The following is a 17,270-nucleotide window of genomic DNA, read 5'->3' as shown; positions in this document are numbered from 1 at the left end:
TTCCTTTCCTTTCCTTTCCTTTCCTTTCCTTTCCTTTCCTTTCCTTTTTCCTTTCCTTTTTCCTTTCCTTTCCTTTCCTTTCCTTTTTCTTTTTGAGAGAGACAGCATGTACCTGTGATCAGGGAAGGGGAAGAAAGGGAGATAGAAAATATTAAGATGGAGCCCAACGCGGGGTTTGATCTCCTGACCGTGAGATCATGACCTGAGCCAAAATCAAAAGTCAGACATTCGACCAACTGAGCCATCCAGGAGCCGTGGCGTATAGTTTTTCATAACATCACTGTGATGTTGGTTGGTATTTCTCCTTTCTCATTTGTGAATTTATTTTTGGGGGTTCTTTCTCTTTTTTTTGATAACTCTGGGGGGTTTATCCATTTTGTTAATTTTTTCAAAGAACCAGCTCCTTGTTTCATTGATCTGTTTTTTTTTTTTAAGCTTCTATATCATTTATTTCTGCTCTAATCTTTATTATTTTCCTCCTTCTGCAGGCTTGAGGCTTTGTATGTTCTTTTTCTAGCTCTCTTAGGTGTCAGGTTAGATGTTTATTAGAGATTTTGCTTGCTTCTTGATGTAGCCCTGTATCGCTACATACTTAACTGTTTTAAACCACTTTTGCTGCATCCCAAAGGTTTTGGACCGTTGTTTTCATTTTCACTTATTTCTATGTGTGTGTGTGTGTGTGTTTAATTTCTTTGATTTCCTGGTAAACCCATGCATTCTTTAGTAGCATGTTCTTTAACCTCCATGTATTTGAGAGCTTTCTAATTTTTTTCTTGTGGTTGACTTCCTAGTTTCATAGTGTGGTCTGAAAATATGCATGGTATTTGTATTTGTTGTTTTTGTTTTTGTTGAATCCTGATTTGTGACCCAGTATGTAATGTATTTTGGAGAATGTCCTGTGTGCACTTAAAAAGAACGTGTATTCTGCTGCTTTAGGATGGAATGTTGTCAATGTGTCTATTAAGTCCATTTGGTGAGTAGGTCATTTAAGGCTACTGTTTCCTGGTTGGTTTTCTGCTTAGATGATTTGTCCGTTGCTGTAGGTTGGGTGTTAAAGTCTCCTATTATTACTATATTATTATCGATGAGTCCCTTTTTGTTTGTTATTAATTGATTTAGCTCTTCTTGTTGGAGAGACCCCTTTATTATGATACAGTGCCCTTCTTCATGTCTTGTTAGTCTTTGGTTTAAGATGTAGTTTGTCTGATACAAGCTTGGCTACGCTGGCTTTCTTTTGACGTCCATTAGCATGATAGATGGTTCTCCATCTCCTCACCTTTTTTTTTTTTTTTTTTTTTTTTTTTAATGTTTTTAACGTTTTATTTATTTTTGAGAGACAGAGACAGAGCACGAGCAGGAGAGGGAGACACAGAACCCGAAACAGGCTCCAGGCTCCAGGCTCCAGGCTCCAAGCTGTCAGCACAGAGCCCAACATGGGGCTCAAACTCAACAAATTGCAAGATCATGACCTGAGCCAAAGTCAGATGCTCAACCTACTGAACCACCCAGGCGCCCCTCCATCCCCTCACTTTCAATCTGCCAGGTGTCATTTCAGTCTGAAATGAGTCTGCTGCAGGCAGCATATAGATTTTTTTTTAATCCATTCTGATAATGTCTTTTGATTGGAGTGTTTATTCCATTTATATTCAAAGTAATTATCGATAGATATGTATTTAGTGCTGTCTTATTACTTGTTTCATTGTTTCTGGAGATTTTTCTGATCCTCTCTTGTCTTTGTCACTTTTGGTCTTTCCATTCAGAGTCCTCTTTAATATTTCTTGCAGAGCTGGTTTAGTGGTCACGAACTCCTTTTGATTTTGTTTGGGAAACTCTTGCTATCTCTCCTTTTATTCTGAATGATAGCCTTGCTGGGTAGAGAATTCTTGGCTGCAGATTGTTCTCATTCAGAATATATCCTTTCTGGCCTGCCAAGTTTCTGTTGAGAAATCTCCAACTAGCCTTTTGTGTTTTCCCTTGTAAGCTAGGGACATCTTTTGTCTTGCTGCCTTTAAGATTTTTTTCTTTATCTCTGTATCTTGCAAATTTAACTACAATATGTCTTGGTGTTGGCCTGCTTTTGTTGATTTTTAGGGGAGTTCTCTGTGCTTCCTGGATATGGACATCTGGTTCCTTTCCCAGATTAGGGAAGTTTTCAGCTGTTCCTTCCTCAAATAAATTTTCTGCCCCTTTTCTCTCTTCTTTGGGGACTCTTATAATGTGAATGTTTTTATGTTTGATGGAGTCACTGAGTCCCCTAAATCTATTTTGTTCATCCTCATGATTTTCCATTATTTAGTCTTCTTTGTCACTAATTCGTTCCTTTGTTTATTCCAGCCTTGTGTTCATTGCATCAAGCCTGTTTCCTATCTCAGTTTTTACATTCTTTGTCTCCAATTGATTCTTTTTTAACTCTTTTATCTCTGTGGTAAGGGTCTCCCTGATACCTTTTTTTATCAAGCCCAGTGAGTATCCTTATGATTGTTGCTTTGAATTCTCCATCAGGTAGGTATGTTACTCAGATCTGTTTTGCTTACATCTCTGGCCATGGCCTTATCTTGTTTTGTCATTTGGGATGAATTCCTGTGAGAGAGGGTGGGATTTTTATCAGTGTGGGTCCCTTTTCACTCTTTAACTTGCTGTCTCTTGAGTTCTACCAGATTTTGTCTAGATTCTGTCTCTATAGGGAGTAATCTTTCTGTTGCTATAAGTTGCTGGGCAGTGTTGACCCTTTCCAGCTATGTGAGCCCATGAAAGCATTGCTTCCAGTCAGAGTAGCCCATATTTACCCAAAGACGCTTACCTCCCACCTGAACTCCTATCCCCGTTCTCCTCCCTGTCTTCTTCAGCCAAGGGACTGGACACCCACAGAATGACTTCTAGCCTGTTAAAGCAAGTTGCTTTGATAATTTTTCAATAAAAATACATCATTGCCTTTCTCCCGGGGTCTTGGGTTTATAAATTATATTATTCTGAGTTTATTTTCTTGAAGTCAAAGAATCTGATAAAAATCTGTCATCAAATACCATGTTTTTCCGTAGTGATTATAAAATATAAAGTGAGTAAATCAAGTTTTCAGATAACTGAAGCCCCTTCTGCCTTGTTAAACCATTTTCAATGGAAATCTGTGTAAAATTCTTACATAAGTTTCAGAGAGTTCAAAGTGACATTTTTTGGTTTTTTTCTTTCACTATCTTGTTTATAATTTAGAGGAGAGGCTCTCCTGTAATAACCCAGACTTTGTCTGGAAAGGACTAAGGTCAGGGGCTATACTCAGGCTATTGTGATATTCGATCGGTGGGGTCAAGTTGTTTCACAGTGCTCTCTCTTGTCTGTCACCGTCTCCATGCTTTCCTCAGCTGCACGCTTGTGTCCACCTGGTCGGCTGACTGTGGGCCAGGAAGTGGACAGTCTGGGAATCTCAGAGAAGTGGCTGTACGGCCAATGACAGCCTCAGGAGGGTCGAGCTTCACAGCTGTGCTCCTGATGGTTACTGCTGCCTAACAAATGATCTTTGACTAGGTGACGAAGTGTTGTGATGGTTGGATGACCTGTGTTGTTTTCAGGCAGAGGGGGAAATCAGAAGGCTAGGGAACGGATTGTTTGCCTTACTTTTCTGCTGTGTGTCTTCATATCTTACAGTCTGAGCTTCTGCAGCATGACAGTGTTGTTCTCTTTCAGAGGAGTCAAACTCAGTCTCCAACGCCACCAAAGCCCCCGTCCCCGAGCTTTGAATTAGGACTGTCCAACTTCCCTCCGCTGCCAGGAGCGGCAGGCCACCTGAAGACTGAGGACCTGTTTGAAAACAGGCTGTCTAGCTTCTTAATTGGATCATCAAAAGAAAGGGTAAGATCCGTATTGCTGATGTTTGCTTAGTGCTGAGTTTCAGTCCAGTGCTTCTCCAGGTGCTTCACACAGGCAGGTGTGTGCATGTGGAAGAGGTTCATAGAGGGTAAGTGGTTTGTGGAGGCCACGTGGATTTGGAGTAGTCGGGTCAGAGTTGAACGTACGACTAGACCCTCTCAGTGCATTCCCTCGCTGCCTGCCAAGGTCAGAGGTGGAAACCTGTGTCGTGTGCCACACAGACTCTCTCTCTCGCTGCAGACTCAGATTGCACTTTTATGGTTATTACTCAGGACCTGACTTTATTTTACAAGTCCACAAAATAAAACAAAAACCTGAATTATAACAGAAGTGATATCGTTTTTAGTAATCGACATCACTAAGGAGAAGCCGAGAATGATTTTACTGTAATTCCGGTGGCTTTGGCCAGCTCCACGGGCTACCACACCAGTTGCCCTCACTCTTTGGTGCTGTTTGCAGGCCCAAGAATGAGGGGAGCTACCGAAGTCAGAGAGTGTTAGTCTGCAGTGCTCCTTCTGGGTTCTTCGATTGTTAATGAGGTTTGGAGGGTCTGTGCTGGGAGTGATGTGTGGTGCCTGGGTGAGCGCTTAGCCGGGTCGAGGCAGGAACAGCTGTCAAGTTGCCATGGTAGCATTTGTCCTCTTGCGAGTTGTCTGCCTGGCTCTCCACCAGTCTCGTTGTGTCTTTTTCCAATGGAAATCTCCCCACCTACTGCCTCAGATGGAAGGCCTCTGGATTGGGGCAGGCACCGCCTTGCAGCCACGTCCAGACTGTGGACACTTGCAGGGCCACCACAGAGTCCCTCAGTTACCAGGCCAGGGCTCAGGGCAGGACTTACAGAGCCCCATGTTCAGTCCTTGTCCTGTTGCTGCATGATAACTGCTCCTATTTTTTCCCCCCTGAATGTTTATATTATTTATACATATGTATTTTAAATGTTTATTTTATTTTTGAGAAAGAGAGAGACCATGTGGGCAAGGGGCAGAGAGACAGAGATGGGATCCGATATGGGCTTTGCACTGACAGCAGCCAGCCCAATGAGGGGCTTGATCCCATGAACTGTGAGATCATGACCTAAGCTGAAATGAAGAGTTGGATGTGGAACCGATTGAGCCACCCAGGCACCCCTGTATCATTTATTTTTTGAAGAAAGAATGGCTACTTGTAAAAAGTCTTGGCCGGGTGCCACACCCAGGTGGAGCCCCTGCAGCGTCCCTCTCTGTGCCCTGGTGCCTATGTGTGAGAGCAGTGGGGACTCCGGCAGGGGCCGCAGCACTGCCCTGCTCGCCTTGCCCCCCCACATGCTCTCAGTTCGGTCCACTGCTGAACCTTTAATCTGCTATGAAAATAGAATCATAAGAAAACGTTATATTTGCGCTTAATCTCACTTCCAATTACGTACTCGTCACAGTGGGAGGGAGACTGTGCATTTGTGAAGTGTCGCTGTGTGTGGTCACTGGCTGGAGTAAGAGCATCTAGCGTTATTCACGTCTTTGCCCCATGATTGCGCACAAATTAATGTAATTGTTCCAGACCTTGGTTTCCTCGCCTGTTCAATTGGGAATTCACACACCTCCTTCCAGGGGACGGTTTGTGCATTCGAGCAGGAAGTGTGCCCACACCCACCTCTCACCACAAGGCCCTCAGGCTTCTATCTGTACTAAAGTGTTGATTTTCTTGGTTTTAGTTACAAAAATGAGCCATGTGGGAATTAGGTGGGAACTCGAGTGTTCATCATGTGCCAGGCTGTGCTAGGCACTGGCGTGTCAGGAATAGGATGCCTCTGATATTTATTCTTTGGAGAAAAGGAGCTTGTGGAGAAGTAGAAGCCCAAGGGTGGCCCATGTCACAGGAGTGAAGAGGTGTTTGTGGCCAGAGCGGGGGCTCCCTGGAGGACAGGGCTTTGCTTCTTTGGCTGCTGGATGGCGGTGTCTTCCAGCCGCTCCCCTGTGTGGAGGCTGTATGTTCAGCTCAGGTGGAATGACCCTGGGTCCTGGGGAGGAAGGCAGCAAGCCTCCTTGTCATTCAGACCAGGAACTGTTACTGGTATTTTAAGGTCATTCTGAGAGAGCTGTGAGGGCTTCTTCACCCAATTTAAACTGTCATCCCTTGGTTCTCAGGGCCTGAATGCGGATGCAAGCACGAACACGCTCCCCGCAGTGAGCCCCAGAGAGCCCTTAGCGCCAGCTGCCTGCACCCTGTCTGCAGCCTATGGGCGCTCCCCCTCCCCCTCCCACCTGCCTGAGTAAGTACCACCTGCCGCCAGGCCTCCATGCCGTCAGATGCCCTTGCCTGTCGTGTGTGGGAGATTCACACCGTGGGTGGCGTTTTTGCAGGGATCCCAAGGTGGTGGAGAAGCAGAGGGAGACCTCGAATGTGGACAGACTTCCTTCTGCCCTCACTACAACAGCGAGTAAATCGGTGCAAGTGAATGGCGCTGCCACGGTACGTTGATGTGGGGAGAAGATGGTTCCTTTCCTGCATCTTGTCTGTCTTATCCAGCTTATCTGCCGTGAAGTCTGATTTGTGCTTTCTGTACCAAATACCTTGTGTATTGGCTACTAACTTTCAACCAAGTGTCCTGCTTCTTTCTCATTGCCACTGTCCCGGGACCTTTCTGTTTCTCTGTTGGTTGAGCGAGGTTGTCTGCAAGTCTCTGGACCGTTGCCCCGCCTTCTCTGCGGATTCTGCTCACTCAGACCGCTGCTGTCACAGCAGACACCAAGCAGAAGCACGGCCGCCCCTGCCCCTACCCCCACCCAGGGCAGCTCTGTCCTGGCCATGGGCCCCTGCAGCTCCTCTCCCTGCTGCTTTGCCCTTGGTGCGCTCGCCCTGTTTGTTCTCATCTGTGTTGTCCTCAGTGTGATCTTGGGTGAACTTCTGCCATTGACGTTTGGGAGTTAAATCCTTAGGTCTACAGGGTTGAATCTTTAAAGAAAAAATTTTTACAGATTGTAATTATTTTTAAGTTAGTAAATGGCTTATGGACGTGAAATAGTTTTAAGTTTCTTTTCTACTATTTAGCCTTCAAAAGTTGAAAAATTAACTTTTTTTAAAAAGTTTTTTTTTTTTTAACTTTATTTATTTTGAGAGATAAGAGAGTGAGCTGGGGGAGGGGCAGAGAGGAGGAGAGCGAATCCCAGGCGGGCCCCACGTTCCTGATGCGGGGCTCAATCCCATGACCCTGGGCTCACGACCTGAGCCAAAAGAGCCAAAATCAGGAGTCTGACGCTCAACTGACTGAGGCACCCAGACTCCCCTTTCTAGAAAGGTTTTGGTTTTTTTGTTTTTTTTTTTGTAATTTACAAAGCAATTTAATAAGTTGAGAGGCAGCATTTAGTGAATTAAATAATACAGGGAGTTTTGGATCTGTAATTGATATACATTCTATTAAAAAAAGGAAACACTTTGTATTAGGTCACCACACTGATTTATACTACTTTCGAATATATAAAAACATGAGGAAGTAAGTTCCTTTGTGACCCCAACTGAGGTATCTTTTCTTTAATCCTAAAACAATCAGTTTTAGAAGCTAACACCAGTAAGTTTACAGAAGTACAAAACACCAAAACAGCTTAAGCAGAGACACTTTATTTTTAAGAAAAGTATGTTTTCTCATTTTCTATTCTTGGCATAAATTTTAATTCTTCCCAGTAGAACCCAAACCTCCTGAACCCCTTTCAGTGTCATCCAAAACCTGAACTTCCTCTATTTCTGGATAAAAAATCCGTTCACAAATGAGCAGTGCAATTCGATCACCTTTTCTCAAACTTTGCCAAAATTAAAAAAAAAAAAAAATTTTAACGTTTATTCATTTTTGAGAGACAGAGCACGAGCGGGGAAGGGGCAGAGAGAGGGAGACGCAGAATCCAAAACAGGCTCCAGGCTCTGAGCTGTCAGCACAGAGCCCATCGGGGCTCAAATTCACGGACCGCGAGATCATGACCTGAACCAAAGTCGGACGCTCAACCGACTGAGCCACCCAGGCGCCCCTTCTTTGCCAAAATTTAGTAGAACACCCACATTTCCTCTATAATCTTCACCTATGATGCCAGCTCCTACATCTATGAGGTGTTTTGCAGCCAAGCCAGAACAGGGAGCTCCTCTTCCATAGCACCCAGAAGGAAGAGCTATCTGAATGTCCATTTTCACAAGGGCTTTTTCCATAGGTGGTACTGTGTGATCATAGGCATTGTACAGGTCGTAGCCCATGGCCCGCACGGACCGCTTGCTCGGGGCGGTGGCGGGCTCCGAGAGCCAGACAAAGCAGAGCCGCATGGCGTCCTCCGCAGGCCGAGCCCACTTGCTGGGGGAGATGGTGGGTGTCTCTTCAGAGCAGGGCATGGCAGAGCAGAACGAGAGAAAAGACAGCCGCCAAGGGAACAAGCGGACGCCTCTAGAGAGTTTTTAACTCTGTCTTCACCTTTCTTGAATCCAAAACCACACCACCAGCCTCTAGTAGTTTGAAATGGGCACAGACGTTATTTGACGTTCCTTGGTGAGTGATGGGCTGCATCACTTACAGGTGTTCCAGGAAGCCCGTGCCATGCGCAGTGCGGTGCTTGGAAGGAAACGTGGGCAGAGAAAGCAGGTGCTGCTCCTGCCTGTTTCCAGGGGCACCGTTTCTCACACCCCCTTGGAGGCTTCCGTATGGCGAGAGAGTGTGCAGAGGCCAGTACTGTGTGTCTGAGCACCTTTTCTGGTTTTACCCATTTTTACAGGATGTTTCTAGAGTGTCTCGGAGGGAACCCTGTGTTGTGGGAAAATAGAAGTTGTTGATGTTTATGAACCTTTACCGGTGACGGTACTTTTGAATGTGGAATTTGGCTACTGCTGAAAACTTTGTTCACTTTTACCTGAAGTAGACCTTGTTTTCACATGTTTGGAGACGTCATTTTGTGCGCCTAATCCCAGCGTTGTTGTGTCTGTTTCCCAGGAATTGCGAAAACCCAGCTATGCGGAAATTTGTCAGAGGACGAGTAGAGAGCCTCCGTCTTCCCCGTTGCAGCCCCCGAAAGAACAAAAGCCAAATGCTGTTGGTTGTGGGAAGGAAGAAAAGAAGCTCGCTGAGAGAGAGCCCTGTGCCCCCAAGTCCAACCCGGGACCGCCCAAAGACCAGAGGAGGCCGCCAGGCCGCCGGCCCTCGCCCCCAGCAGCCGGGAAGCGTCCACACAGAGAACAGAGCACCCCTCCCAAGTCCCCTCAGTGAGCGCCGAGGTCTGGGAGGGCTGTGAGGAACTGAGGTCGCCACAACTCAGCACTGTCCCACTCGGGGCCGAGAGTGAGCCGCTGGTTAGGAGCTTGCAGCGTAGACGGGCCGCTGAGGTGCCTGCAAGTGGTGTTTCTTCCGTGAGTCGGATTTTCCCCCCTCTTGAAAAAAAATCTATTTTTCAGGATTTAATTAATATAAACCTTATTTTAGGTTGGTGCTTAACTGGAGGTGATGCATAAGTCTGATTTTTTTCAGGATAGTAAATGCATTTATCCTAACAAATTGATATTTTTATTAAGCCTCCATGTGGCTATGAATGCAAGCTCTATATATAGTGAGTTTTTCTAAATTAAGCGGAACTATGCTACTTCATTTTTTAAAATAACTGGTTAGCAAGTGCATATCTCTGAGATGTCCAGACCGACGGGTGGGCTGCAGACGGCTGGGATCGAGGTTGGAGGCAACACAGTCATTGTGGCCTGGAGAAGGGGTGGGGTCAGGTGGTGCCCTCGCTGGCATGGGAGTTGTACTTCATTCAGAATCTTAGCAAGTGACGCTAGCAGTTGTTTGGGTTTTTTTTTTTTTTTTTTTTTTTTTTTTTTTCTGTTTTTTTTTTTTTGTTTGTTTTGGCTTTTTTTTTTTTTTTAAGTATAGCCTGTTTTTGACCTACTGGGCAAGATGCACCCAAGAGAGCCCTGAAACCGTGAGTTTTTATGTGCTGCAAGCAAGTAACCAGCCTCTCAATCCAGACTCCGTGGCTGTTGTGTAAGATAGAGTCAAAGCACATTGTGAATAGAACCTACATGAAAACGTAAACCTGGTTGCCCACCGACGCGTCACCGCGAAATTGTACCCTGATGTTGTCTTGCTCCTGCGAGCTGGCCCGGAGGGCTCGGGAGCCACCGTGGCTCTTGCCGTGGCTCCTGCCGTGGCTCCTGCGGCTCCCCCGCATTAGCTCCGTGGGAGCCCCCCCGTACCTCCGTGTCGGCACACAGTGGAAGTGTTACTTAAGTCGTGAGAGAGGTGTGTGCGGTGCCCGTGGCGGTGAGGCCAACAGTTCCCTCCGAGACGAGGGTCTCACTGACTCCCTTCTGGAAGTGCTGCACTCTGAAGAACACGCATGCACTAGCGCTAGCAGTGGATAATAAAGTTCAATATAAATTATTTTGTTTTAAAATGCCTAAATTCTTTCTTTAAGTATTCTAAGCAGCAGACATTAAAATATTTCCTGCTAAATGTAACCATACAGTTTATTCCACAAAATGTTATTTAACAAGACTGAGGTGTTTTTTTTTTTTAAAATTATTTCCATCCAATATTTAAAGACTTGAATTTTATTTAAACTTGAAAATGACTTTGCCTTAACTTTTGTAGAAGACAGCTTAGAGTTGGCGGAGACCGGCCCCTGGGTGGGCGCGAGTGGGCTCCAGAGCCGCTCTGTCACGTGGGGCCGCCGCCGCCGGGGTTTCTGAGTGAGCGCTCCGTAGTGTGGGAGCTGGGCTGGCAGCGGTGTCTGTGATGTACCCTGAAGATCTGCAACAGTTGACCTTTCTCAGATTGTTGAGAAATCCTGTAAATGCAAATAGTCGATACTGTATTAAATATGTGCACTTGGGAGTGTGTGCTTTGCTTGTACAGTTGTAAATAATCAGAACATATTAAAAAGGTACCCTAAAGAGAAAAATCTGATAAAAATTATTGATATATTATAAATGTTGCTATTGAGCTGGATGTAGATAAAACTAAATGTTGTGGTTTGAATATTATTTTAATTTGTTGAGGTGTTTTTCTTTTCCTCTTATGCTGGTGTGTTGGACTGATTCTCCTCTTTGCTGCTGCAGAAGGGAAACGGAAAGTCCTGTTAAAGCCTTCCGATGTCTTCATGCTCTTCTTAAAAGTCTGTAAATATGTACTAATCATAGCTAATGTGAAAGCATAATGTAGGAAGCAGAAACTGGCAGGATCTTCAGGAGAACGTAAAAGATAATCTACTTAAAATCATAAATAGCTACGCGCGATTCGCCCTGCCAGAGGAAAACACGCCCTGGTGAGCTTGACCGTGTCCTTCAGAGAAGCTGCCAGTACTCAGATTTTACTTAGAAAAAACAGTGCTAGTATGTTGCAGATGCCTGTAAAAGGAACATGGGGATTCGTTTTTTTGTAGTTGAGGGATTGTGGACTTAAAAAATCAGGAAGAATTGACCTCTGACACCCCAGCTAATGAGTACTGTGAGAAGAGTTGGAAAGGCGAGCCACAGGAGGTCCACACTGAGCGGTCTTTGCTGGAGGAGGGAGCGGATGCCGTCAGCCTTCATCATCCCCGAGCCGCGGACCTGTGGAGCTGAGACACTGGTTTTCAGGAGTGCCGTGTCCTTCCCCCGGCCGGGGGGTGTGTGTGCTAGAGCCAGCTGTAGCCATCTACTGCACACGGGACGGAGGTGGTCACTCGTGACAGCAACGGGGCACGGCTAGCCAGTGTGGCGGCCGTCCCACTGCACCCATGCCTGCACCGTACTGCAGCTCTTGTCCTCGTGGCCAGAGTCTGTCGCATCCAGATTTGCAACCTCGCTCTAGTGTTATTTTTATAGCACTCTTTAATTAAGCAAAGATGATATGCCAAATAGCTATATTATGTCCAAAAAAGCCCATCTTTCTGAGATCCTTGTGAGATCTTACACTCACAGAAAAGGAGGGGAGCCCACACAAGGGGAGGCTGGGACGCAGCACGGGGGGCAGCCGCTCTGGCGCAAGCAGCCAGCAGTCTGAGGCTTTTGTCCATTTTTAGAAACGTCACTCTTTCCTTTCCTCAGCAGTACCTCAGGGTGTAGAGTCAGATACGGCAATCACAAATGACGTTTTAACTTGTAAAATTGTGTGAGGATACTTCTAATTTGGAAATAGAGGGATGAGAATCTGGCCCCATTTCACCAGACATGAATTTCAAGTAGAGTAGTTGCTTTTTAAGAGTTGGTGTCCTGATGTTCCTGGTCTGGCCCTCCTGTCCCCGCATCACTGATTGTCACTAGCGGGTGGCAGGAAATGTTTCCTGTTGCTGGATTAGCCAGGAGCACAGGGTTTACATTTAAACACCGGCTCCGTTTGTTCCGAGGGCAGCGGGTGAGGAAGGTGCACGTCTGTGCCTGCCGCCTGCGAGCTGCAGTCGTGCTCTCGTGCACTTGGTGGCCTGTCACCCGGAGCGCAGCAGACAATCCAAGTCAGGAGCAGAGCGGGATGTAATACGGAAGCTTTCTTGAGGGCTTTTGTTTTTGTTCTACTTTTCATTAAGACTGGAATCAAGCTTACATGTAAACTATTGGTAATTTAAGTTTCCTTTTGTGTCATTCAGTGTAAAACTGTCTAATTTGAAAAATGTAGGTTATGAAAAATAAAGATTTAGGCACTGTTCAATTTTTCTTTTGATTTTTTTTAAATTAAAAATTTCTTCAAGAATACATCTTTTTAAGAAATACTTTTTGTGTCTTCCCATTAGTGTATATATAGAGGATGAAACATGGTTGGTTGCCTCCAACTTGTGTTTGGGTCATCATGGTGCCTCGCACACTGAGCGTCTGCAGCGTGAGGGTACCCCCAGATGCAGTGGTTTAAGGCACTTGGGGGAGTATTAAACCCAAGATTTGCCACAAAGGTAAATACCCTATGTCGGGATCTTTTGTTTCTTGTTAAATGGCCTGTCTCCCCTGAGGTGTTCCCATAGAGTTGCTTGATGACGGGTCCTTGTGGTTCTCAAATCAGATGTGAGCCTCAGAAACAAAGTAATTGACTTATCCCTAAATACCGGTGATGCCAGCGCTGCTCAAGGCTGAATGGACGAACGTGTTAGTATATTACCGAGTTGATGCACACAGGTCTACTTAGAGGTTAATGGACTGATTTTCCTCGTCTGTGAACTGCCTGTTCATATCCTTTTCCCATTTTTCTGCGGCGTTACCTTTTTCTTACTGACGTGGTGTTCTCGATCTGTTCTGGCTATTAATTCTTTGTCTGTTATGTATGTTACAAATTTTCCCCCTCAATCTCTACCAGTTGTCTTAACTTTTTTAGAGTATGTTTTATCTTACAGTTTTTAATTATCATGTAGTAAAATTTATCAATCTTCTCCTTTACAGTTCTAGCGTCTTGGTCTTGTTTATGAAGTATTTCCCTACTCTGCAGGCGTAAGGATAATCTGTGTGCGTGTGCGCGTGTGCATGTGTGCGTGCGCGTGTGCCCAATCTGTTTGGAATTGCTGGCCTGTGTGTGTGTGTGTATGGTCTGGGGTAAGAACCTAATTCTGCTTTCGCCATACGGAGAGTATCTTTTCTCCGTGTCACTTGTTATCCTCCGTGATGTGTGATGCCAGTCTTGTTATTTAGAGAAGCCCTGCAGGTGCATGCGTGTTGTCTAGGCGCTCTGTCCTTCACTGTCTATAGTTCTGTTTCTTTGCTAACACCATAGGGTTTCGTTCAGCCATCATTCGGCATTGCTAGGAATTGCTTTCATGGAACTCCTTGCAGCAGTGATTGAATGTGCTCCACGAAGGCAGAAAGTGAGCCCATCCTGACCACCTCTGTACCCTCTGTTCTTAGTACACTGTCTGCAACATAATAGATGCTCAATAAATGTCTGTTAAATTGACAAAATATTTATTGAGTATGTATTCTTTGTGCACAGCACTGGCCTAGAAAGCTTGGAAGAAATAGGGCAATGAGTTGCTTTGCTGTTTCCATTTAGCCCCCCAAAACCCAATGGTTTGAAATGACAATCACACATCAGGATTGGCTGATGTAGGTTCCTCCCAGCGTCTCTGCCGACCCTCGCCATACTTGCTCGTGGATGTGTGGGGGGTACACAGACCTCGTCACCACGTGCTGCTCACCTGGGCCAGCAGGCCAGCCGAGGCCTGTGCTTTCATGGCTGTGGGAGGGTGCAAGAGCTGGGCCCCAGCATTTAAGCCCTCCTTCCCCAAGAAGTTGAAGTTGTTGCATTGTGTTCCTTGGTACATCCACATCTCTTACTAACATTAAAGTCCTGTGTTGTCCAGAATCGTGGAGTAAAAGTGACGGGTGAAGAAGTGCCACCAGCAGATGGCCACAGGTTGTGGGGCCTGACGAGCTGTGAGCCCTGTTTTTGCCTAGTGGCCTGTCGTGGTCTTACACCGGGCTCTCTGGGGCCCCTCCCTCTGACACACTGTTCTGGGCCACCATGCAGAGGCAGAGAGGAGGAAACGGAAAACAGAACAACCGCCTCCCCCCTCAGGTTCTGTGTGTTTGCGGAACCGGAGGCTGTGGGGCGTGGCTAGTGCGTTGGGTGTTCGCCAGGTGGGCCTGGCCCCCGTGCCCCCACAGTCCTGCTCTGAGCTGAAGGGGGCCGGGGAGTCACAAGGAAAGGGCAGTCACTTGGGCCCTCAGGGTTCGGGTGGTGGTACCAGGAGAGGCCGCCTGCTAGCTGACCGAGGGAGGAAAGGCTTTCCATAGCAGGGGCTGGCAATTGTGTGTCCAGGAGATGGGGAGATGCAGCCATCAGGGGGTGTCCCTGGCATGGCAAGGGCCCCCAATGCCTGGATTCCTCCTAAACCAGATTTGCTCTGAGCCACGGTGGCCACCTTGCCTAGCTGAAACTCATGACTCGTCATTGCAATGACCCCGTCAGTACAGAGGCTCCGCACGCAGTGTGCGAGGACCCTCCAGAACATTGAGAAGCAAAGCGGGTGCCCCCGGGGGGCAGCCATTCGTCTCTCAGAGCACTGGCCCTTCCGCCCCAGCCACAGGACGTAGGACGCGTGCCCAGTTACGCTGGGCCTCTTCAGAAGCCCCGATGCTGCTGGCGCTGTGTGGCCCAGATTGCTGGGTCTCAGGCTCCCAGACAATTGGGAGCCACCAAAAGGATAAAGAGCCTGTCCCGGGCAATGACGCAATGACGCTGCCTGCAGCAGCAATGACGCTGGAGAAGGGCCTCCCCCGTAGCCTAACACGCATCTCTCACAAAAAGACTGGAGTCGCCACGTCCAAGTGTAGGAATGGATGTGAGAGGCAGCACCAGGCGGGGCGTCAGCGCCAAACGTGGCCAAGGTTTCAGGGCAGCAGTGCTGTCCATGGTCCACAGCGCTAGAGTAGCACCTTTTGTTAGTGACTGCAGGTCTGCTCCCTGCAGCCACAGCGAGGGCAGGAACGTGGGGGGTTAGCTCTGGCCCTCAGGGCTGGCGGCACCTGCCCACACTGTGGCTCTGAGGGACCCTGGGTGGCCTCCTGGCAAAGGCGGCATCCCAGCCCCTGGCCGCTAGACTGGAGACCAGGCTGCCGCAGGAGTGCCCCGTGCCGCTGAAAACCACACCAGGAGTCACTTCATCCTGGGACAAGGTTCTGATAGCTTGGGCCTAATTTGCAAAGTCAAATGAAGATTTCTTCCTACTGACTCTCCTGACATGAACTTGGGGTTCAGGGTGGGGGGTGGTAAGGACGCAGAGGGTCGTTGTCGAGAATTCATGGTCAAAAGGTGCTTGTGGGTGATGGGCAGTCAGGTCACGAGGGAAAAGCAGGCAGACACGCAAGAAGCCCCAGGACCGGTGCCCAAGTCAGGTGGGCACGACTGTAGGTCAGTAACGCTGCACCTGTCCTTCCTCCTGCTTGGCTTTGATTTGCTCTTCTCTTCCCGTTCCTTAGGATTGAAGGTGGTTGATTTATAGTCCCTTCTGAGGCAGGTGCTCCCTGCTGTAAACGTCCCTGTGAGCTGAGTCCCAGCTCTTTGTACTTTTACATTCTTTGACCAGGTGAGTATGTACAAGTGTGTCCTTTCGCTCCAGGTGGTGGGACAGTTTCCCGTTGTCTCTGTGTCACCGGCTCCTGGTCTGGTTCCATTGTGGTCAGAGAACACCGTACGACACGGGCGACCTGGCGGCGGTCTGCCGCGGGACCGTCCTCGGGGCCTGGAGGAGAGCGCAGGGAGGCGCCCTCGGATCCTCCCCAGCTGTAGGGGTGCACCTGTCTGCACACCTGCTCCCGGGGGCTCGCGCCTTCCAGCTCCGGTGGCGCTCGGTCGGGGTACTTGGGGCACCTGTGTTTGGGCACTTCAGGATTGCTGTGTCTTCTCGTGGGATCTGTCCTGTGACCATTCAGTAATCTCCCTCTTGGTTCCCAGGCTCCGACATTTTACTTTATAGGACGTTGGTGTACCGTTCCTGCTTTTCGTTTCCCATAATGCCGGTGAGGTGCACCTTTATCTCGGCTCACAGCTGCCAGTCCCGGCTGTGACCTGGTGCACGCAGACCATTCACACACAAAAGAATCTGTGCGCTGGGGCTGTGTGCTTTCCGTGAGCTCCTCTGTTCCTTTTCTCCTTGCCTTCCAGGGCTTCTAACCTGCTGGCTGCTTAAGGTCCAGGTCACAGGCCGTTTCAAGGACATCAGTGCCTCCGTGGCCGCAGGTATGTTGGCCAGAGTGGTCTCTTCCGGAGTCTCTTCTCACAGGTAACCAGCAGGTTAATCGGTGCCCCTGGTCCGTTCGGCTTAGTGGATTTTCATGGTGCCCGCCTCATACCGTGATGACGAAGACGCGGCGAGCACTTGAAGTGGTACCGCCAGCGCCTGAGCCCCGGACCCAGCCAGCGGCGGCCAGGTTCCCTGGCACGTCGTCCCTCTGCTACCAGCAGGTGCGGGCGGCCTGATCCCACGTTCCGGGTCCCGGGATGTCCCTGTTGGCTGGAACCAAGCATGGCGCGTGGAGCCGCGGCCACCGTGTTCAGTTCAGGGGGCCCGTGTGCTGGGTGCAGGTGAGTGAGGAGCCACGGCCTGGTGGATGGTTTTGGGAGAAGACGTGAGGCGGAGCCAGCTGCCCTTGGGAACTGTCGGGGGGACGGGTCCGAGATAGGGGCAGGGTCGGGAGAACACAAGACAGCCCAGAGATTGCATGGACCTGGTTTCGTGGACAGTCAACGAGTGACCATCCAGCTGATTGAGGGTGGACAGTGTGGACGATGACCATCAGCTGACAGAGGGAGGACAGTGTGGATGAGTGACCACAAGGGTGCCTGAGGGTGGACTGTGTAGACGAGTGACTGTCCAGGCGTCTGAGGGAGTGGATGGTGTGGACGAGTAACCATCCAAGTGTCTGAGGGTGGATGGTGTAGACGAGTGACCAGCTGGGTGTCTAAGGGTGGACGGTGTAGACGAGTGACCAGCTGGGTGTCTGAGGGTGGACGGTGT

General features: G+C 48.2%; 2 protein-coding genes across 3 annotated transcripts in view; one reads left to right on the top strand and one right to left on the bottom strand.

The window, feature by feature from the left end:
* LARP4B (La ribonucleoprotein 4B) overlaps positions 1 to 12,481 on the top strand; it is a 77,146-nt gene extending 64,665 nt beyond the window's left edge. For both annotated transcript variants that reach the window (XM_049626745.1, XM_049626744.1), the window contains 4 exons: positions 3,679 to 3,843; positions 5,982 to 6,106; positions 6,198 to 6,306; positions 8,798 to 12,481. In XM_049626745.1, the coding sequence (XP_049482702.1) occupies positions 3,679 to 3,843; positions 5,982 to 6,106; positions 6,198 to 6,306; positions 8,798 to 9,070 (672 nt within the window). In that variant the 3' untranslated portion in view covers positions 9,071 to 12,481. The remainder of the gene's footprint in view (positions 1 to 3,678; positions 3,844 to 5,981; positions 6,107 to 6,197; positions 6,307 to 8,797) is intronic.
* On the bottom strand, positions 7,168 to 8,205 carry LOC125919950 (deoxyuridine 5'-triphosphate nucleotidohydrolase-like). The gene is made up of 2 exons (XM_049626777.1): positions 7,844 to 8,205; positions 7,168 to 7,631 (listed from the first exon to the last, which is right to left on the bottom strand). The coding sequence occupies exons 1-2, from the start codon at positions 8,203 to 8,205 to the stop codon at positions 7,502 to 7,504; spliced, it is 492 nt and encodes a 163-aa protein (XP_049482734.1). The 3' UTR covers positions 7,168 to 7,501.
* Positions 12,482 to 17,270: the final 4,789 nt, after the last annotated feature.

Source organism: Panthera uncia, chromosome B4 (assembly GCF_023721935.1).
Source record: "Panthera uncia isolate 11264 chromosome B4, Puncia_PCG_1.0, whole genome shotgun sequence".
NCBI classification, from domain to species: Eukaryota; Metazoa; Chordata; class Mammalia; order Carnivora; family Felidae; genus Panthera; species Panthera uncia.
The sequence above is the reverse complement of the archived record's forward strand: the minus strand, read 5'-3'. Positions and strand labels throughout refer to the sequence as shown.

What these genes read in the sequence shown, in the direction of transcription:
- LOC125919950 (XM_049626777.1), bottom strand. Translation starts at nt 8,205, where the DNA reads ATGCCCTGCTCTGAAGAGACACCCACCATCTCCCCCAGCAAGTGGGCT. An exon ending in GGCAAAGAAGGGGCGCCTGG is followed by an intron (nt 7,632 to 7,843) that starts GTGGCTCAGTCG and finishes ATTTTGGCAAAG; the next exon opens with TTTGAGAAAAGGTGATCGAA.